Source organism: Choloepus didactylus, chromosome 6 (assembly GCF_015220235.1).
Source record: "Choloepus didactylus isolate mChoDid1 chromosome 6, mChoDid1.pri, whole genome shotgun sequence".
In the NCBI taxonomy this organism is placed as follows: Eukaryota; Metazoa; Chordata; class Mammalia; order Pilosa; family Megalonychidae; genus Choloepus; species Choloepus didactylus.
Genome location: NC_051312.1, coordinates 84,684,753 through 84,707,183, shown reverse-complemented (window position 1 = coordinate 84,707,183; position 22,431 = coordinate 84,684,753). Strand labels below are relative to the sequence as shown.

Sequence of the window (22,431 nt, the reverse complement as noted above, 5' to 3'; positions counted from 1 at the left end):
GCTTTGCATATATCATCTCACTTAATCTTTACCACCTCCCCATTTTACAGAGGAAGAACTAACATTCAGAGAGGTTAAATAGCTTTTACCCAAAAGAAATATGGAGAAGCAGATATTTAGGGTGAAGAGCAAGGACTGTGAAAAAAAAGTCAAAATTAGAAAAATATTCCAAAATTTGTTTCTATGCCCCAGATTCTTTTTGATTATTTGTGCTCAAGGATCTCTCCACCTCTCCCCTTCCTATCCACACTGAACTCTCAGGCTATAACTTCTCTATTCCCAATCCTTCCCTCCCCTTTCAAGGTTCAAATTTCCTAGCGTCATTTTGTTGCTTCTTTCTAGCATCTCAGAGGGATCTTTAGTGTCCTCATCCCCAGGGAATCCCTACTCACAGCTGGAGCCCTAATAACAGGATAAATACTCTTGAGCTCTTTTGCTCCGCCACACTCTAAGCGCTGAAGGAACTGAGACTGTGCTACTGCTCCCTCAGCACTACAACAGGCACACTGCAAGCAGACGAGATCTGACCACCCGAGACAACTTCTCACTGAGATGGTCTCCCCTTCAGATAAAGAGACCAACAGATTAATTACACCTTTTAACCGCTGCTTTGTGCCATAGACTGTGAGTGGCTTTTCAGATAAGTGTCTCCCATGATAATCCTCGTAGTAGCCTATGAAGTAAGAATCAGCCTTTCTAGGTCACAGGTGAGAAAGCAGGTGGAAAGAGGTGAGGTGACTTAATCAAGATCATCAGCTGGTGAGTGGAAGTGCTGGGATTTGAATTAGCCCAATTTTGACCTTCTGTTAATGAATGCTGGCTACTTGGCAGATAGCTTCCAGATGCTCATGAACATCTCCATTGATGAAGAACTTGCTCCTTTCCTCATGAGGCAGCCTTGTTGCTGGTATTTCCACTCCTATTATTATATATTTTAGGTAAGATTATTTTTATACCAAATACTGGAACATGAAGTAGAGTTATTCTTGGAGGGTTATCTGGAGCAGGCTGGGACACTTTCCTTACCTGATCTCCAGAATTTTTATAGGTATGGACTAGGAAGTCAGGACCTCAAGACCCTCACCTCCACCTCTTTCCTGGAATCTGAGTACACTGAGCTCAAGACATGTTCTTCCAATTTCATTTTCCCCATCTTTGCAAATGGTGCTGAAGCAAGGGGAGATTGTGATCGTGGGCATGTGGCTTCTGGATCAAGAAGTGAGTAAAAGGAGGGGTTGATAAAACCTGATTCAGTTACAAAAAGATAGAGGTGGAATAAGAGAAGACGGGAAGACAGAAAGTAGGGCTGTCCCAGTTATGACTGGATTATTCAGTTCTCAATTCTTCATACCAAAGGAAGGACACTGAAACATGGCCACTCCAAAAATAGTGTCTTACCTGAATGCATGTACTTACATTTTCTAAGTACAGCTTTGCTCATGTATTTTGCACAATGTATATAAACACAGATTCAATCATATACTCAGCCAAACACAGTGTGCTTATTACATATGCTGTTGCACAAGATTCCCCACACTCAGATTTCTGTCTGTCCCTGAACATTCACCACTACCAAAGCTGATTCCCCTCTGGGGACCCTTGGGCCCAAGTTTAGCAGTAGAAACTCAGGAGAGAGCTGTCACACAAGAGAAGACAGGAAACACATGGGGAAAGGGATGATGAGACAGAAGCAAGACGATTTGTTCAATATCACAGTGACAGCAAGTGAAGACACTGGGATGGGAAACCAGACATCCCGATCCAGGTTTCCTTCCCCAGATCACTTCAGAAGTCCTCACCCTTTCCCTTCCTACTTCTTTCCCCAAAACAGTTTCCTATGATCTCTATGTATGGATATGGGCCATCTCCAGAGGATCATTTCACTATCAGTGGCATTTGGCAACCAGAACACAGTGATGTCCCAGTATTTTGAAAGCCCTGATGAAAAAGGTACTTTTCTTCCCCTTTTTCTCTTTTCTGTGCTCTCATGTGTCTGTTTCTGTTTCTAATACTTTTATCTTTCTTTCCATCTTCATCTCCTATCCCTCTACTGTTCCCCTCCTGCATTTTTTGTTTAATCTATCCCCTCCCTAATTCTGTTTCTGGCTGGCTAATAAGCAAGAGACAAATAAGGAAGTACATGTGTGTGAGGGAAGATGAGAAGATGGGAATGAACAGAAGAGTAGGGGTGGCGATGTGTGGAAGCTCAGAACTGTCACTGGACCAATCTTGGTCTCATATTTGCTTACAGGGAATAATTCTGTGTTCCTAATGATTAAAATTCATTTCCCAGCCATTTTTCCTTTTATACCTTTGATTTATGAGACTATGTAATCATCTCTTAATAATCTTGTAAGATCACATTTTGATCAGACCAGCCTGACCCCCATCATTGATCAAGTCTGCATTATTCCTCCTACTCTTACCAGCATCCAAAAAGGATGCCTGAGGTTAAGAACGGGATCCTAGCAGTAAACCAGAGTCAGCCCATCTTATGGCTGCACCAGGCTATAAAAGACTCAGTCCTGCACCATGTGCTTTGCTATTCCTGGTCAGAATCCAGGTTCTGAGCCTTGTCTATGAGTTATAATGGGCTCAGTGGCTTGATAAATCCATCCAAGATCTCCCTGCCTTCCCTTATCTTCTCCTCAATACTGATCATCTCCTCTTGAAAAGTGGTCACAATGAGTCTGTCATCTAATATGCCTGCTCTTTCATCATTACATTATCCTTATATTGTCACATAGGCAGATGAGTCAGGAGAAAATAACACTAGAGTATAGCAAAGGAGGGTTTATAGGCAGAGAGAAAAATGCTATAATAATCACTGTGAAGAGGGTTCTGCAGCCATCCCACTCACTTCCAAGCTCCTGCCTAGAGATCACTGGATCAGATAGAACTGGCAAGAGCTCCTTTGAACCCTGGTGATGCCAACCCAACTTCCTGCATTGAATCATTTCCTAGTACCCTACATTCTTCTAATCCTGGAATTTTTTTCCTGAGGCCTAACTCAAATAATTCCTGTTGCCATTACAGTTTTAGCCACATCATAAGGATGAATCCCAGCTGCCTTATGTCTCAAGGCCTACCAGGGCTCAGAGCAAGGCAGTGAGATCTTCCTTACCCAGCCTGCCTTGGCCTAGTGATGCAACTCACAAACTGGAACCATCAGAACCCAACCTCCTTCCTGCTCATGGGAGTTCCTGGCCTGGAGGCATTCCACTTTTGGATTGCATTTCCATTCTTTTCCATGTACGTTCTGGCAGTTCTTGGCAATATGGCAGTGCTGATCGTGGTACATTCAGAGCCTGCACTGCACCCGCCCATGTACCTGTTCTTATGCATGCTGTCCACCATTGACCTAGTGCTCTGCACCTCCACTGTACCCAAGCTCCTAGCACTCTTTTGGGCAAATGCTGCTGAGATTGCCTTTGGGGCTTGTGCTACACAGATGTTCTTTATCCATGGCTTCTCAGCTGTAGAATCTGGCGTCCTGCTAGCAATGGCCTTTGACCGCTACTTGGCCATCTGCCGGCCAATGCACTATGGGTCATTGCTGCCTTCAAAAGCTGTGGGCAAGCTGGGGGCTGCTGCTGTGCTTCGTGGCCTGGGACTTATGACCCTACTCACCTGCTTACTGGCAAGGCTGAGCTACTGTAGCCAAGTGGTGGCCCACTCCTACTGTGAACACATGGCTGTGGTAAAGCTGGCATGTGGGGGCACACAGCCAAACAACATCTATGGCATCACTGCAGCCACACTGGTGGTGGGCACTGACTCCATCTGTATTGCTGTCTCCTATGCACTCATCCTCCGGGCCGTGTTAGGCCTCTCCTCCAAGGGGGCTAGGGCTAAGACCTTTGGCACTTGTGGCTCCCACTTGGGTGTCATCCTGCTCTTCTACACACCAGGGCTTTTCTCATTCTACACACAGCGCTTTGGTGAACACGTGCCCCAGCAAATCCATATCCTCCTAGCTGACCTCTACCTTGTTGTGCCACCCATGCTTAATCCCATCATCTATGGCATGAAGACCAAGCAGATCCGGGATAGAGCCTTCCAACTGTTGAAGTGGGACCCTGCTCAATCATAAATCCTTCAACCCAGCCCTGGGACACTATCCTCTGCTTCCCTCAACCCTTGGGTAATATTTGAGACCCATGGCTCTGAGCATGAGAGAAGAAACCCAAATTCAGTGGTACCATAGCATCCTTGTTTATATAAGGAGGCATAGCACAAGTCACATGGGGAAACAACCACCAAGTGATCCCCAGTTGTGAGGCATATTTGCTTACAAAGCTCAAGGAACCTGTCTAGTGAGATAATATGGCTACTGGCCTGATGGTGGTCTCCCCGGAATCCTATTCTGCTATTCTGATCTCACTCTAAGAGACTTGGGTAAAATGAGATATATGGCCATTTGTCTGACAAGGAGAAACATCCTCTCCTCCACTGGGAGGTGTTCCAGTTCTTATAGAGATACATGGATACTTCCCTCAGTAGTGCTGAGTCTGACTTGGGGAGAAACACAGATTAATAGAGAGACAGAGCACTCAGCTGTGGACCACAGAAACAACACCAAATGAAGAAGAATAATGGGCATACTGTACCCACTGTGCAAAGAAATAAGCAACCAGGTGTGATGTCAACTTAGGAGAGTTCTCTGGAAAATGAAAGTTTTGATCTTCTCACTGACCATGCACTATGGGACAAATATTTTGCTAAAATCTATGGGTGTGGACTTGATTAGACCAGATGCTCTGCTGACTGTTCACTGTTAGAGGAGACATAAGTATAAAGATAGTGCCCAAAGAGAATTAAACTATTATGTTCAGGGTAAGTGCAGACCTGTGAGTAACAGGAAGACACCTAAGTTGCTCAGGGGAAATGAGGTCCCAGGGCCCACCTTGCCTGCCCCACCTCTCTATGGGTAGGAAAGGCCACTTCCTTGGGAGATTTTAACCTTGCCTGGGTATAAATTGCAGGAACAAGCCCCAGGCTGGATCACACTGAATCTGACATCTGATTTCTTTCTATTTCCTGGTAGTGGCCATGTAGAAATGCCACCAAGCCTCAAAATTCCAGGGAGGGATCAAGCTCCCTTCTTTGAAGAGAAAACAGAGAACTTGGTCCAATTCATCCTTCCGAGCATATCTACACACACACACTCACGCGCACACACACACAAGTGATGGCTTCCACCAGAGCTTTACGCTCCAGAGTTCTCAGCAACTCTGGTTCTGACATTCCTGTTTCAAATCTGCAGGCACAGATGGCTTGACAGGCCCAAGGCTCCAGGGTGTGAGGTATTTTAATAAGCTGGGAAACAGCTTCCACAGGAGAAGGCCTCGAGTAGGCTGGGGATGACCTGGGTCACCAGAACTTCAATCAGTAACAATAAAGCATTAGCTTGACACTCTGCAATGACCCAAGAGGATATGCCCTTTCTTAAGTCTCAGAACCATCTGATGAGGAATATATAATTATTCCCATTTTATAGAGCCAGAGGCGGAAGATCAAGAGAGTAATAACTTGTCTAGGAAAGCAAGTAAATGTCAGAACCAGAATTCAAACTCAGATCTTTCTAATTCTAAATATTGTGCTCTTTACATCAGGATTTAGGGATAGGTCAGGTGATTTCCTAGAAATTGAGGCCCTTGTACCAAGAACCTAGGGCTCAATACAAGGGAGGAGTGATGGTTATTTTCCTCACATGACTGACATTACTGAGAACATGCTATGTGCCAAGCACTTATTTCAGGGACTGAAAATATAATGGTGACCCAGGAAAATACATCCCTGGTAACAACTCAAATATGAGATCTCAGCAAAATCTGTATTATCCAACTTGAAGTGATCTAATTAATTCTTCTTTTACTTCAGGGCTTCACACATGAGATTTAAAGTCTCAATTTGCCTTGAAACACCCCAGTTTGCCAGACAATCAGAGGCCACAGATTGGCCAATAAAGTCTACCCCCAGGATATATAAGCCAAACTATACAGGAAGGCAAGAAAACTGGCAACATCCTATTTGAGACTATAATGCCTGTGGTTGGTTGCTTGTTTTTTCCTCCAAACTTTTTTTGTTAAAATGAAGTACAATTTACATACAATGTACATATTAAGTATACAGTTTGCTCTCTGACAAATGTATGTATCAGTATAACCACCTCCTCAGTCAAGATACAGAAAGTTTTCATAATCCCAGAAAGTTCCTTTGTGCCCACTTCCAGGCAACACCTCCACACCCTGACTGATACACCACTGTTTGATTTTTATCAGCCCACATTAAACTTGCCATTCTAGGAGTTCATATACTGTAAATGGAATAATATCATATTTATTCTCTTGCATCTGGCTTCTTTGACCCAACATAATGTTTTTGAGATTAATAAATATTGTAGTGTGCATCAACAGTTTATTCCTTTTTTTGAATAGTATTATTCCATTGTATGAATGTTCTAAACATGGTCTGTTTGCCCTTTTTGGCTATTATGAATAAAGCTGCTATGAATATTCCTAAACTTAGTATACCTGCTGGGCCATAGGGTAGGTATATGTTTAACTTTAATAGAATCTGCCTAGCAGTTTTCTAAAGTACTTATAGCATTTTGTACTCTCACAAGCGATGAATGACATTTCCCAGTTGTTGCACACCCTAACCAATCCTTGATTCTTTCTTCATTTCACTTATTCCAGTAGGTGTAAATTAGTAACTTGCTGTCATTTAAATTTGCATTTCTATGATGACTTTCTATGCATTTCTATGTGAGCAATTCCTTATGTGTTTACTGACCATGCATATATTTCATTTTATGAAATGTTCGCATCTTTTGCCCATTTTTATTGAGTTGTCTGTTTTTTTAATTGATTTGTAGTAGTTGTTTTTATATTCCAGATAGAAGTGCTTTGTCAGATATGCATAGTGCAAATATTTTGTCCAATTGTGTGGATTGATTTTTAGTTTTGATGATGTTCAAATCAATATTATTCATATTTAGTGCTTTTTTTTATAGACTTAGCTTTTAATTTTAGGTCTATGACCCAAAATGAATAATAATTATATATGGTGAAAAATAGAGAAATTGTATATGGTGAAAAAAATATTCCACTTATGGTTACCCAGTTTTAGCATTATTTGTTAAAAAGACTTTCTTATCAAAATTGAATTGTCTTGGCAACTTTGTCAAAAAATCAATCAACTCTTTAAATGTGGATGCTCTTCTGGATTCTGGACTGTTGCATTTATCTATTTGTCTATCCTTATGCCACTACTACACTGCTTTTTTATGATAGTTTTACACTAAGTCTCAAAATGAAGTCATTAAGCCCTTCAACATTGTACTTTCTATAATAGTTTTAGGTCTTCTAGGTACTTTACATTCTTATATGTTTTATAATCAATTTATTAATTTCCACAAAAATTCTTGCTAGGGTTTTGATTGTATCACCTCTATTTCTTTTTCTTGTCTTTTTGCACTGGTCAGGACCTCCAATGCAATGTTGAATAGAAGTAGTAAGGCAGACATCCTTGCCTTGTTTCTGATCTTACAGGAAAAACATTCCATCTTTCATCGTTAAATTTAACATTAACTGTTATTTATTCATCAAATCCCTTTATCAAGTTGAAAAGTATATTTCTATTCCTAGTTGAAAGTTTTTATCAATGATGATGTTGAATTTGGTCCAATTGTTTTTCTTCATCCACAAAGGCAATCATATATATTTTCTCCCTTATTTTGTTAATGCAGTGAATTATATTGACATTTTTAAATGTCTGAAAGATATTTTAAAAGTCTCCAAAAATGGGACAATCTCTGAAGATATATTTACCCTGGCTTGACTGTGACTTATGTCTCCTCTTCACAAGCACTGAGTTATACAGTGTACTTTTTTTAATATACAGCAAAAACAAAAACAAAAACAAAATAAAACAACAACAAAAAAAACAGGGCCACATTTGCAACTACTTTGCACTACTGAAATAAATCCCATTTGATCATGATGTATTATCATTGTTATATACTGCTGAACTCACTTTTCTAATCTTTTGATAAAGATATTTGTGTCTATGTTGATAAAGGATATAGGTCTTATAATTTTTTCTTCTAGTTCCCTTAGATTTTCATATCAGGGTTTTATGTGTCTCATAAAATATATTGGAAAATATTCCTTTCTCCTCCATTTTCTAAAAGTATTCATTGAAGATGTGTTTTATTTATTCCTTTAATATTTGATAGAATTCCCCAGGAAAGATATCTGGGTTTGAAGTTTCCTTTGTGTTTTTTATGGTTTTTCAAATTCATTTTTAAATAGATATATGACTATTCAGATTTTCTATTTTTGTGTAATCTTACCATTTCCTCTAAATTGTCGAAATTATTGGCACAAAATTGTAGATCCCCTTTAGTGTACTTTCAAGTCTGCAGGATCTGTAGTGACACAACCTCTTTCATTTCTGATATTAGTTATTTGTGTGTTTTCTCTATCTTTGTCCTGTTCCATCACACTGGGGATGGGGCAGCGTGGATGTTTATCAATGTTGTTAAACTTGCAAAAAACAAAATTTTGACTCTGTTTATTTTTCTCTATTGTTTGTTTGTTTGTTTTCTTTCATTGATGTCTTCTCTTCTCTTTATTTCCTTTCTTCTACGTTGGATTTAATTTGCTCTTCCATCTCTAGCTTCTTAAGGTGGAAACTGAAACTTAAAGCACTGATTTTAAACCTTTCCTTTTTCTAATGTAACAATTTATGCATGCAAATATCTCTCTATGCATTGATTTAGATATATTCTACAAACTTTGTTATGTTGTGTTAAAATACTTTGAATTATTTTCTAATTTCCCTTATTTCTTTGTGACCTATGGATTATTTAGAAGTGTGATGATTAATTTGCAATAGTTTGGGGATTTTCTAGTTATCTTAGTGTTAGTAATTTCTAATCTATTGCCTTTGTGGTCAGAAAAAATTCACTGTCTTATTTCAGTTCTTCAAAGTGTATTGAAACTTGTTTGATGGCCCTGAAAAGGTCTATGTTGGTGAATATATCATGTGCACTCTAAATGAAAGTTTTTCAGCAGATTTAGGGTGTAATGTTCTAGGAATATTAATTAAATCTTGTTGGTTGATGGTGTTACTCAAATTTCACATATTTTTACAGATTTAACTACATCTTCTATCAATGGCTGACAAAGGTGTGTTAAAATATCCAACAATAACTGTGGATTTGTCTATTTTGCTTCTTAGCTCTGTCAATTTTCATTTTGTGTATCTTGAAAAGCCATTATTAAATGCATACTCATTTAGAATTTTTACATTTTTGATGAATTATAATTTTAGCATTATAAAATTGCCCTCTCTGGTTACACACTCTGAAGTCAAGTCTTTCTGATATCATTACTATGAATTTTAAGCTTTCTCTTGCTTAAACTTTGCATGGAATATCTTTTTCTATGCTTTTACATTTAAACCATCTGTGGCTCTATACTTATGTTAACTGCTTATAGATAGCAAAGAGTTGGGCCTTGCTTATGTTTATCTAGTCTGACAAACTCTGCCCATGAACTTGAATGTTAATGTGATTTATAACGTAGTAATGTTATTGCATGTTTGTGTTTAAGTCTATCATCTTGCTATTTATTTACACCCTTTTTTTGTCCTCTCTTTCTTCCTTCTTGCCTTTTTTGAGTTAATTGAATATATTTTGAAATTCAATTCTATCTTCTCTACTGTGGCTTTAGATATACATCATATTATTTTCATATAGGTAACTCTCGGGATTACAGAATCCCTAATGTATCACAATTCTCCTTGAATTAATGTTATACCACTTCATTTAAAATATAATATCACTAAAATCATTCAATTTAATTTACTTTCCATCTTCATGTTATTTTTCAATATATTTTACATAGAATGTACATATATGTATGTATCATACATTAAACCTCAAAATACATTCTTTTATTAAAGAATTATCTTTTAAAAGATTGATAGAAATCTATTATATTATGACATATTTACTATTTATAATGCTCTTCTTTCCTTTCTGTAGACCCAAATTATCACATAGTATAATTTCCTTTGAGCCTAAAAAACTTCATTTAGCATTCTTGTAGTATAGATTTGTTAGTGACAGATTTTTTTAGCTTTTGTTTCCTGAAAATGCCCTTAATTAAATTTTATTTTTGATGAATCCTTTTGCTAGCCGCAGAGGTCTAGATTGACAGGTTTCTTTTTTCTTTTAGTACTTTAGTTCTTTTTTTCTTAAATCATTTTTTCTGATGAAACTCAGTCATTATTCTTATCACTGTTCCCATATATTTATGGTGTCTTTTTTTCATGGGCTGTGTTTTATTTTCCCAGCTGCTAAAACAAATACCATACAATGCGTTGGCTTAAACAACAGGAATTTATTGGCACACAGTTTTGAGACTACAAGTCCAAAATTGAAGCACCAGCAAGGCAATGCTTTCTCCCTGATGACTGTGGCGTCTGGGGCTGGCTGCCAGCAAACCTTGGTCCTTGGCTTTTCTGCAATAGAGCAATGCACATGGCAGCATCTTCTTTCTCTTCCAGGTTCTGTTGACATTCAGCTGCTTGCTGCTCCCTGTGGCTTCTCTCTGTCTGACTTTCATTCTGCTCATAAAGGACTCCAGTAATCCAGATTAGAGCCTGATCTGACTCACTTGAGCCACACCTTTACTGAAGTTACATCTCTAAGAGATCTTATTTATAATGGGTCCACACTCACAGAATGTGTACCAAACACAGGAACATGTCCAACTGGGATACACAATTCAATCCTCCACAGGCTTCTTTTTTTTCTTTCTTTGGTTTTCATCATTTTGACTTTGTGTCCATCAACTGATGAATGCTAAAACAAAATGTGGTATATACATACAATGGTATCTTATTCAGCCATAAAAAGGAATGCAGTTCTTGGGATCTGACACCCAGGGGAGTGACTCTCCCTGGCAATGTGGAATATGACTACCGGGGAGGAATCTAGACCCAGCATCATGGGATGGAGAACATCTTGAGCAAAAGGGGGATGTGAAAGGAAATGAAATAAGCTTCAGTGGCAGAGAGATTCCAAAAGGAGCCGAGAGGTCACTCTGGTGGGCACACTTATGCACAATACAGACAACCCTTTTTAGGTTTTAATGAATTGGAATAGCTAGTGGCAAATATCTGAAACTATGAAACTACAACCCAGAACCCTTGAATCTTGAAGACGATTGTATAAAAATGTAGCTTATGAGGGGTGAATATACCACTAAATGTGGGCTTCTCCCACCTGTGAGCTCTACTGAAGGCTTAGAACATGGATCTAACCATTGCCAGAGTGTTGTTATCAAAATCTCTGTCACAAAAATTTCTAGACTGTTGATGGTCTGTTCATAAGAGGAATATAAATTTATCTGTTCATTCAACAGCCCTTGAATTCTTTATATATTGATAGTATCTAGAATAAAGTTGAAAACACAAGATCTCTCAACAAAAAAATTCTAGTCTATGTAGAAGACAGACAATATATCATAATGAAAGCTTTCAAATTCCTGCACAAAGGAGATGTAGAAATCTGGAGGGGGATGAACACTGCCTCTCAAGGAAAGACTTACATAAGCCTTGAAAATTAAATAGGAGCATGCTGTTGAGAATGGACTTTCAGGAAGAGGATGTGTAGCTGTGTGAGAGGGCTAGTCTACCTACCACCGGGAAGCAATCATTTGAGTTTCCTCCTCTATAATGAGGCAATAGCAGTACCAACCTCTTAGGGTACACCATGATTAAATGCCATTTTTATAAAGTACCTAGAAAATGTAGGTTTTCAAATTAAGTTAAATAATTGTGAAGTTTTTTTTACTTATTGGGGATCAGGATAGGCTGGTAATTAGACACTCTCAAACCTGTGCTTGAAGCCAGAAGAAGTCTCCTGGGATTCCCAGAACCTTGATGAATGATGTTTAAATTAGGGATTCTGGTCTAGGTGTAGGGAGGTAAGCTTGGCACAGAACTAAGCAAGGTCAATGAAGTTGCTCCAAATGTTTGGGGCCCAGGAGACATCTCATTATTTATATTAATAATACTTAGACTATCTCTCTTCTCTCTTCCATAATTATTCTCTTACACTCAGTCATGGGAGGAGGTAGAAGGAATGCAGAAAGACATTTCTCAGAGGGTCTTTTTTCCTTATGTTGATCTAATCTGCAAAGCATTACAACAAAGATAATTTTGTATTTATTATAATTTTACACCACTCAGAGTGAATTCACAGCAATTTTTCATTAGATCAGTCTCTGAAGGCTTCCTTTTTCTTCTATGTAAAGGGTGAAAACAGCTCTTTGCCTTACAGAGGGCTATTAGGAAATCACTTGCCCCATGGCCAATCCATGCATTATGTAGATTAATCTGCTTGGACGGAATTGGCACTGCAGAACTTGGGATGTGCATCTGTGTTTCTATAAGCCGTCTTCTCCTCCTCCTGTCTGGGACCACCCCTCACCCCCATCCCTTGATCACTAGCAGCTAGGCCTAGCATAAGGTGGCACACATTTTTTACTTGCTCTAAAGATGTACAAGGAAAGTCGATCACTCATTCCCCAGTAACCAAGAATCCCATCCATCTCCAGAGTACCACTGATTTAGATTGATACTCTGCAGTTAATCCAGGACAAAACTTGGTGGCTAGCATTATATATCATAGATCCCTTTCAGACCACACTTTGCAACCTATGCAGAATCCTTGAAAGGTTTAGTTAGGAATGAATAAACAAACCCAAAGGTTCCATGGAGCAGTGTGACCTTGAACAAAAATTGTTTGCCACAAACCAACCAACACTTGCCATTTCCCTCCCCAAATCAAGGATATCTGATGGAAATTGTATAATAAAAATTATATTAATGATAACAAATGCTCCTATTATTGAGCTCCAATCTACTGAGTTCAATTAATTGCATTTACATATCCTAGAAACTCAACCTTTCATTTATTCATCCATTCAAGTAATATATACAATATTTTGAGCCATGTGCTAAGCACTAGGGTTAGTCTTCATGGTACTTGTAGCAAATAGGGGAAACAAACATTTGTCAAATAACCTTGCAAGCAAAAATAGAACAGCTTCTTTGCTGCTGAGTGTACATAGTTAAATCCTCACAATGTCTCTGTGAGGTAAGTATGATTCCAACTTTACAATGATGAAGAAACTGAGGTTCAGTGAAGTGAAGTAACTAACCTAAGGTCACACAGCTGGTAAGGGCCAGAGATGAGATTTTTAATTCAGGTTTTCTGCATGGGTGGTGTCTTAGTGTCCCAGCTGCTAAAACAAATAACATACAATGAGTGGGCTTGAGGAATGGGAATTTATTGTCTCACAGTTTTGAGGCTCAGAGAAGCCCAAAATCTAGGTGTCATCAAGGTGATGATTTCTCCCTGGAAACTATGGTGTCCTGGGGCTGGGTGCCAGTGACCCCTGGGTTCTTGGCTCTCCTGTCACATGACAATGCACATAGAAATGTCTTCTCCTTTCTCTTCTGTATTCCACTGACTTCCAGCTTCTTCTCTTCTCCATAGCTTCCTCTTCATAATGTCTCCAGTAATAGGATTAAGGCCCAACCTCATTGAGTTGGGCCATATCTTAACTAAAAATAACATCTTCAAAAAATCCTATTTACAATGGGTTGACAACCACAGGAATGGATTAAGATTAAGATCATGTTTTTCTGAGGTACACATTCCACCTACCACAGGTAGGTGGCAGGTTGATTAACATAATGCTTATGAGCAGGGCCACTGTATATCACACTGAAATAATCTTTAACTGGGTAAACAAGTAGCAAAACTTTTTAGGGACCATATCAGAACTCATCCTTGTGCCAGGCTCTGATACTTCAGCAGTTATTTGGTCTATCTAGTAGAGGAAGAAATTATGAGATGTGCTGAGATGTCTGTTCACTGAAGGTAAAGTTGTGGAGACATAGATCCCCAGATACTTCTCAGCACTGGACATCAGTATAGCCATGGAATCACCAGCAATAGGAATGGCTGTCTTATAGTGATAGAGATTATGGGTAGGAGAAGTTTCCAAGCTCAGAGTTGCTGAGAAAAGGCAAGAATAAGGAAATAAAAGGATCCCTGCAATCATTGACTGGGTGTCTAATATCCAAACTTAATTCTTCTAATTCTCCAAATAGGAATTTCTAGGCTTAGGGCTTTATATATGTCTCTTTTGGTTTTGGTTTTTGTTTTGTAACTGCCCAAGGCTATTGTAGTCACAAATACTATCACATTACCTCTGCCTAGTGTTTCTGATCAAGGATGGTGGGATCCTCAGTGGACATACTTGGCCCTATTTCAGATCCTTCTTGTTATTGGGGTGGAGGGTGAAGCAGACAGACAAGCCTAGATGATGCCAAGTTTCTTCAGTCTAAGTTATCTGGCCCTGATGTGTGACCTTCCCAAATAGCATAAGCTATCATCTTCCACAGTGGCTGGTCAAACTACATTTATTGGAACTATTGGTCAGCTGTCACTAGACATCCTATTCTAAAAGGGTATCTCTGAACTCAGTATTTATTATCTTCTTTGGGCTCTGTAGACAGGATCTGGTCACCTTCAGACACTCAGGTTTGGCAATGGCCTTCTCCTGGTTATTAACAGGCACAGGGTCCCAAGTTCCTTGGAATCCATGCTACAGCAGCCAGTGTAAACACCGTCTAGTAGAGGAAACAACCTTTCTAACTAGAAATGCATGTACAGGATTCACAGCTGCCCACCTTGCCTTGTTGCCTCTGATTTCCTAATCCTCTCTTGTCTCAGTTGATGAAAATGACACACAGAAATGACCACAGTCATTGAATTCCCAATTGTCTAGATGGTCATAGGTACACACAAAGCACTTTCTAAGAGCTCTAACATGGCTGGTTCTATTAAATTTGAGTGGCCATTTTCTATCAGGAATATCTCTGTTCCAATTCTCCTAGAAATTTAAGGGTATTTTAGGATTGAGCAGGTCAAGGGCAAAGTTAGTGATGGGTATACATCCTTCAGATTATGAATAAACTTCCTTCTGGAAATTAGGAAGCAGCTATGGGAAAAGCTCCACAATAAACTTAGCTGTTCTCTGAGCTAAAAACTTTGAAACAGTTTTCTTGATCATGAGGTACAGAAGGATCACACCTTATCACCAGGTTCTCTGGCAACCATCCTCACCTCATTCTGCTCCAGCCTATCAACTGCTTGTTACTCCACAGACCTCAGACATTCAGATTTCCCAGTCCTCACTCTTATCGTGTATCAGCTGTCAAGAATCTTTGGCCCCTTTGATTTCCCTACTCATTTATTCAACAGTGTGTATAGAGCATCTATTATATTGTAGGCACTCTTTTTGAAGCTTGAGAAACATCAGTGAACAAAACAGTTCCCAAAACCCTGCCCTTGTGGAGCTTACATCCTAGCAGATCACCTCCTCTGAAAGTGCTTCTGCCACTCAGAAGTGAGTGGCTATTCCACCTTCACCATCTGTGCCTAAGAAAACTAGTGCCATTCAGAAGTTACAGGGAGCAGCTTTCCTAGGCTTGACTGTGCCAAACTTTATAGTTCAAAGCAGAGACACACATCAATAGAATCAAGAGAAAACTACTACTCCCTGAACTTCAAATAAGTGCTAGAGAAATTCAGTATGTACAGTGTTGTTCGTTTTCCCCCACCCCAACAACCCCTTTACTCCTCCTTGGTTTATGAGCTGGCTAGTACTAGAGTTGGGAGAAGAGGACAAGTATAAAGGTGAATATAGCTTACACTTTTATCCCTTAGGCTTAGAAATCAAATGGGATACCAAAAATAATCAAGTGGGGAAAAGGAGAGAGGTGCCTGCACAAATAGATCTGCACACATATCTTCTCAGTTAGTGTGGTCAAGCCCCCGACTAAGGAGATGTCACTGTATACATGAGTTCAAAATAGTTCAACCCTAGTCATATAGAGCCATGAGTGATACTGTTATATCCTTTCCAATGGTCTCAGTTTCCACAAGCATAATTAAAGAGGCAAATAGGATCCCACAAAGGGCTCCAAAGTAAGGGTCGTATTACTCTGAAGTCTCAAAAATTAACTCCCCACCACTACCCCCAGTGCCCCCATGAAGACCAAGACTCAGAATGACCCATTGGGCTCATGTGCCACTGGGTCCTTCTGCTGTTCTAGGTAATATCAACCCTTTTCTGCTGGAAGCGCTTTATGAGGCCCTGATGGATTTGCTTAGACTTGATGCAGTAGACAATGGGGTTCATGAAGGGTGGGACTAAGAAGTGCAGATTGGCCATGAGCACTGCTAGGGCAGGGTAGCTGTGCTTCTCTACTCGGTGCAATACAGACAGCCCCAGTTTGGGCAAATAAAAGATAAGAACAATGCAGAGGTGTGAGACACATGTGTTGAGTGCCTTGAGCCGTTCCCTAGGTAATGCAATGCTCAGCACGGTCCATAGGATCAGGGCATATGACAGCACGATGAGGGAAGAGTCAAGGCCCAGTGAGAGAAGGATGGAGATCAGGCCAACCAAGCTGTTGATCCAGGTGTCTGAGCAGGCCAGCCCCACAAGGTCACAGTGCAGGCAATAGCAGTGAGATAGTACACTGATCTGGGGAAACAGCAGCCGCTGCAGGAGAATGGGTCCTGGGAGGTTAAGCAGGATAGCCCTCACCAGGATGGCAGCCCCTACCTTGGCCGTGGCTGAGTGGGTAAAGATTGTGGCATAATGCAGTGGGTCCCGGATGGCAACAAAGCGATCAAAGGCCATGGCCAGCAGCACACCGGATTCAACATAAGTGAAGGCATGAATGAAGAACATTTGTGCTGCACAGAGATCAAAGGGCAGCTCACGAGACCCCAGCCAGAAAAGCTGGACCATAGTGGGGAAGGTAGAGGCACAGAGGCCTAAATCAGAGGCCACCAACATGGACAGGAAAATGTACATGGGTTCATGTAAGGCTGGATCTGTGCGGATCAGGAAGAGAATCATACTGTTGCCCAGAATGGTAACCACACAGATCAGGTTGATGGGGATGGACACCCAATGATGAGAGGCCTCCAGGCCTGGGAAGCCAGTGAGGAGGAAGGTAGAGTGACCAAAAGTGCTGGTGTTACAGGAGAACATATTGGTTCCAGGAGGGAGGTGTCCACCCTAGAAGTAAGAGGCATTTGTTCATTCAATCATCATTTATGAAATCCCTACTAAGTGTGATTGTGAAGGAAGAGCTGCCCCATAACCCTTTCTTAGGCTATGAAAGAAATCTCATTGTTCCAGGAGCTCCATTCCCTTCCGTGTTCTGACCAGTTTAATCTTCTCTTTTAATAATGTGGTATTGAATAAATTTTCTGAGTTGATTTCTGCTTACAGCCACTCAGATCTTTGCTAAGCAAACTATCTACCCATTTGGCCTAAACAACTTACTTTTATCAGTTAAGCTATACTGAAAAGCTTACCTCCCTCCAGAGCATCTTCTCAGACTAAATAATGAGTAAAGGAAAATAATTTTCTGTTGCGATTTAGGGTGATATTAGGAACAAGCAGTTTAGACTTCATTTCTATTTATTCTTAGGTTGGACTGAGGAAAACGTACCTCTATCTCTTAACTCACTAGAGAGGACACATCCAAACAAATGATTTATTTTTAAAACCATCCTTCTAGGAGGCTGGTTGCTTATTCCTCTGGTGCTGTTATGGTACCAACATTTTCCTTATTCCTTTTCTGGAAAAACCTTTGGGGCCCAAATTGGTCCTTCTGAGTGTGCTCAATGGTGACAAATCTCTCTCCTGTGAAAATGGGTTGGCTTAAAGGAAACATTCAAGAGTTACTCAAAGCTAAGTCTGGTAAGCAAGATGGGGACCCAGACGCATTCACTTTGGTTAAACTCCTACCCTTCTCCAACCCCACCTCCACCTCACTCCCTGCTTAAAATACGAACTTGTTCTGATCCCACCTTTGAGGCAGCCCTCAAGGGTGGGCTCAATTAGAAGCACTTTTCTCTAATAATCTCTTTTTAGCCCTCTTGCTATAAAAGCTGATTTGACAGGAACAAGTACTTTGAAGTTCTCCCTTAGTTGGGTGCAGGGGCTGAGGCAGACAGGTCTTGAGGGGGACCACCCAAAGAGTTAGGCAGAGAAGCATGAGCTTCCAGAACCCCAGGGTTCAAAATGTTTAACAGGGGAGCCCAGGGTGTAGTGTGTAAGCTCATAACCTCATGTAGCACTTTTAGGCCACGTGTTCTCTCCAACTTCTCTTCCTCAGCAACTGTATTGCATCTCCATTTGTCTATTAAGCATCTTTGCATTGCTTAGGGTTATAGAAGTAATGTCTTTAGAATCACAAATTGCAAGTCCCCCACCTTCTTCCCAATGCTTACCCTCCAGTACCTGTTGGGTTAATGCCTCTCTCTCATTCCTGTTTTCCCTGAAATCCCCGGTGGGGGTTGGGGGGTGGGGATTGTATAACCTTTCACACCATAACATATTCCCCAAATCAAGTATCTTTAATCTATCCCCTCTTTTCAGATACCAATGAGATTAACCTAAAATCACCATCATTTCCTTGGATATTGTAACAGCCTCCAACTTTCTCCTTTTCTTCAGTCTTTTTGCATTCTCATTAGCTTTCAAATTTCCATTAAAATCATAACCAGAATATTTATGAAAGGGCCAGTAGGGACATTTAAATTAAGACAAGCCTAGAGAGAAAGAAATTATCAGATGTTTTTTGAGGAATATGTGTCCCATCATAACCTTGTTTAATGATCACCAATAGTTGCCTGATATCTGCAGGATCAGGTCTAAGCAAGACCTTTATACTGGATGAGAACTACAACTGCAGAGGGGTCCATTCACACAAACTGAAACATCAGTGGCAAGGAAGGACATTGTCCATCCTACATTTCTAGCCTTCTCACTCATCTCTCCCTTAGCATATAAACTCTACTCAAAAGATATCTTTCTACTCACCAAATTCACCATATTTGTTCATTTTTAAAATACTGTTTTTGAAACACAATATATTGAACGTAGCATATTGAAATGTATCACAGAAATTCTTGTGTCTGACTTCCCTTGCTCAACCTTACGTCTGTGATATCCATCTACATCATATGTAGTTTTAATTAATTCATTCTCATTGTAGTATAATTTTTCATTGTGTGAATATACCACAATATCTTCATCCATTGTACTGTTGATAGATATTTGGACAGCTTCCTGTTTGGAGCTAGTACAAATAGTGCTGCCATGAACACTCTAGTGCAAGTCTTTTGTGAACACATATACATTTCTGTCAGGTACATAACTAGGAATGATACTACTGTATCACAGGCTACGCATATGTTCAGCCTTCATAGAGCCTTTAAAACAGATTTCTAAAGTGATTGTACCAGTTTACACTCACAGCAGCGGTGTAAGAGAGTTCAATTGCTCCATATCCTCATCAATATTAGAATATTGGTGGTGTTGGTCTTTAAAATTATAGCCATTCTAGGGATGTGTAGCAGCATTGCATCATGATTTTAATGCATGTTTCCCTTTATCACTAATAAAGTGAGAACATTTTCACATGTCTACTTACTATTTAAATATCTTTTGTCAAGTTCCTTTTTTTGTCAGATCTTTTGCTCATTTTTCTACTGAGTTATCTGCATTTTTTTTTGTGTTGATGTGTAATAGTTCCTTAAATATTCTGCATAGCCACAGTATATTTTAAAGCTTTTAAGTGGCTGGGCCATTTTCTAGCTGCAATTTTGTGAAAGTTATGGAACTTTGCCTAGCCTCTATTTGTGAGTCTGTTTTGCTATCTGTAGTATCTTTCTACTCACCAAATTCACCATATTTGATCATTTTTAAAATACCATTTTGAAACACACTATATTGAACGTGGCATATTGAAATGTATCACAAAAATTCTTGTGTCTGGCTTCCATTTTTAAAATACCATTTTTGAAACACAATATATTGAATGTAGCATATTGAAATGTATCATAGAAATTCTTGTGTCTGGCCGTTAATCAACTTAATTCTGTGAAGTCAGAAGCCTAGCACAGTACGTAATACATGGCATATTCTCACACAGTGCTTTTTTTACTTTTACATATTCAGTGAAAGTCTTAAGACTTTCAATCTACTTTATGATGTATGTTCAGAAAACTAAGCCTTTGAATAATACTGAAATTCCATCCTTTTTTCCTCTTTTGTTCCTGTTCTTCAGATGCATCTATTTAGTGAACTGTGGGGATGTAACTGGCTGAGGTTCATAGAGGGACTCATCTCACTTGCCTGAACTCTCCAGACAGCGTCCCTGGGCTGAGCCCAGTACTCTTCTGTATATGCCAAAAGCAATGACAAGCAACACCACAGATTAATTACATGCTTAGTAAACGTACGTCTGAGCAGCCCGCAAGGTCAGGACTACCACTCTACACAGCTGAAAGGGTGCACTGACATTACAGTTTGTGTGAATGGACCCCTTTGTAGTTGTAGTTCTCTGCCTTGCAATCATAGCAGGAGGCCCTGACCATGAGCCAGAAACTGTTTTGCTGGCTCCCCACACTGATGGGGAGATGGATGATAGACACTGACAATTTGTTGGAAAAAGCATTGAGTGTGATGATATACTCACAGGGGAAGGTCATGGGAAGCTACTCAGTTGGGGATAGGAGGGAGTTGGGAATTGAATCGTGTCCCCAACAAAAGGCATGTTCAGGTCCCAATTCCTGGTCCTGAGGGTGTGAACCTATTTGTATAGGGGACTTTTGAAAATGTTATTAGTTGTGCCCAAACAGAATGAGGGTGGACCTTAATCTAGCATAGCTGAAATCCTATAAGCAAAGGAAATTTGACACAGAAAAGAAGCCATAGGGAGAAGCAAGAAGCTGGAAATCAATGGAACCCAGAAGATAAAGAAGATGCCACTGTGCATTGCCATGTGACACGAGCTAAGGAACCCCAAAGACTACCAGCTGGCCAGAAGATACCTACCCCAGGAGAAAGCAAGCCTTCTAGCCTCTGAAACCTATTTTTAAGCCAACCTGTTATATTGTATTTGTTCTAGCAGCTGAGAAACTTAAAACAGGGAGAATTACCTGCTTTGAGGAGAATATTTGTCTTCCTTATCATTGTACATCTAGTACTTAGCATAGTGCCTGCCACAGAAGGGAACTAAATAAATATTTTTTGAAGGAATGACTACATGATTCAATTTGTTTATTTGTTTTACTAGCACCATTTACTCACTAAACTGAGTTTCTGCCACATATAAAGCACTGTGCTGGGAAATGGGTGTAAAGCAATGAAAACGCACTTAAGGCAAGGATACCCTAAAAGAATGTGCTCATTTGTTCCCATCTGAGTGTGCACGATTCCACCAATCAGTCTTTGATAATGATGATTCATGGTTACTAATGATGATAAGAATAGTTACTATCTTTTATTGACCCTGTGCCACTCACTGAGCTAAGGATGTGACCTATAATCCTACAATCCTCCTGGTAAGGAATGGAGCCTCATGGTAAATAATTAGCCCCAAGGCAAATATCTGGTAAGTGAATGATCCTAGTGTCAGCTCAGGACTGGCTGATTCTCAAGGTTGTGTGCTAACAGCCAGACCATAGACCATAGCTCAAAACATCAGACAGGAGGAGCATTATCTGACAGGCCTGATCCCAAGTGGAAGGGGCCTGCTGCTCTGCATACAACATAACCATGCTGAAAAACAGCAGCTAAGCCCAGCACCCTGTGGGAAATCTTCAATGTGGCTTGTGGCCCATCTGTGGAAAATGCACTCACTGTCATTCTGCATGGTATCACATGGTGGTGTAGCAACATTTTGTCCACAGCGGTGTGAAAGGACAAGCACCTGTCCACAGTCACAGCCAAAGAAAGGTCCAAGAGCTGCTGTCTCTAGCACTTGGCAATTTGGATACCCCCTTTCTCTGTGCTTTCTAAAGATTCCTAAATTATTCTGCTTGAGTTAGAGCTTCCCTGGCCTGCCCCATTTTTTTTTTTGCCTTTTTGCCACTCCTTTTTTGCTTTCTTAGTTTATTTTCAGAACAACTAATAGTAAGGATCAGAATATAACATAGTTCCCTTTTATAAATGCTCTTTACACATATTACTTTATTTTTCCAGCCCTGTGGGATATTTTTCCATTTTCTGGTGAGGAAATCAAGTCTCAGGTTAAGGTACTTTCTGAAAGTCACAAAGCTGAGTGGTAGAGCCAGGATACAAATCCAAATCTGTCTAAAGACAAAGTCTCTTCTCTTAATTGCTTTATAAGGAAAGAGCAACTCTGACCCTGGCCCTTCAGGGTAATCAGATCATTTGCTCGCTGGATAATTTTAAAGGCCTGTTTTGTTCCACTGCCCTCCAGACATGCTTCCCCTTTATA

General features: G+C 40.0%; 2 protein-coding genes and 1 long non-coding RNA gene across 3 annotated transcripts; 2 read left to right on the top strand and 1 right to left on the bottom strand.

The window, feature by feature from the left end:
• The first annotated feature begins 1,089 nt into the window (after nt 1-1,089).
• LOC119537883 lies at nt 1,090-2,218 on the top strand. The gene is made up of 3 exons (XR_005217476.1): nt 1,090-1,218; nt 1,832-1,950; nt 2,119-2,218. It is a non-coding gene; the product is annotated as an uncharacterized LOC119537883 (long non-coding RNA).
• A 927-nt stretch (nt 2,219-3,145) lies between these two features.
• On the top strand, nt 3,146-4,093 carry LOC119537879 (putative olfactory receptor 52P1). The gene has a single exon (XM_037840476.1). The coding sequence runs from the start codon at nt 3,146-3,148 to the stop codon at nt 4,091-4,093; it is 948 nt and encodes a 315-aa protein (XP_037696404.1).
• Nucleotides 4,094-16,208: 12,115 nt separating this feature from the next.
• LOC119537878 (olfactory receptor 51G2-like) lies at nt 16,209-17,162 on the bottom strand. The gene has a single exon (XM_037840475.1). It carries the CDS (start codon nt 17,160-17,162, stop codon nt 16,209-16,211), a length of 954 nt encoding a protein of 317 aa, XP_037696403.1.
• Nucleotides 17,163-22,431: the final 5,269 nt, after the last annotated feature.

Coding starts and splice junctions, on each gene's coding strand:
- LOC119537879 (XM_037840476.1), top strand. CDS start 3,146: ATGCAACTCACAAACTGGAACCATCAGAACCCAACCTCCTTCCTGCTC.
- LOC119537878 (XM_037840475.1), bottom strand. CDS start 17,162: ATGTTCTCCTGTAACACCAGCACTTTTGGTCACTCTACCTTCCTCCTC.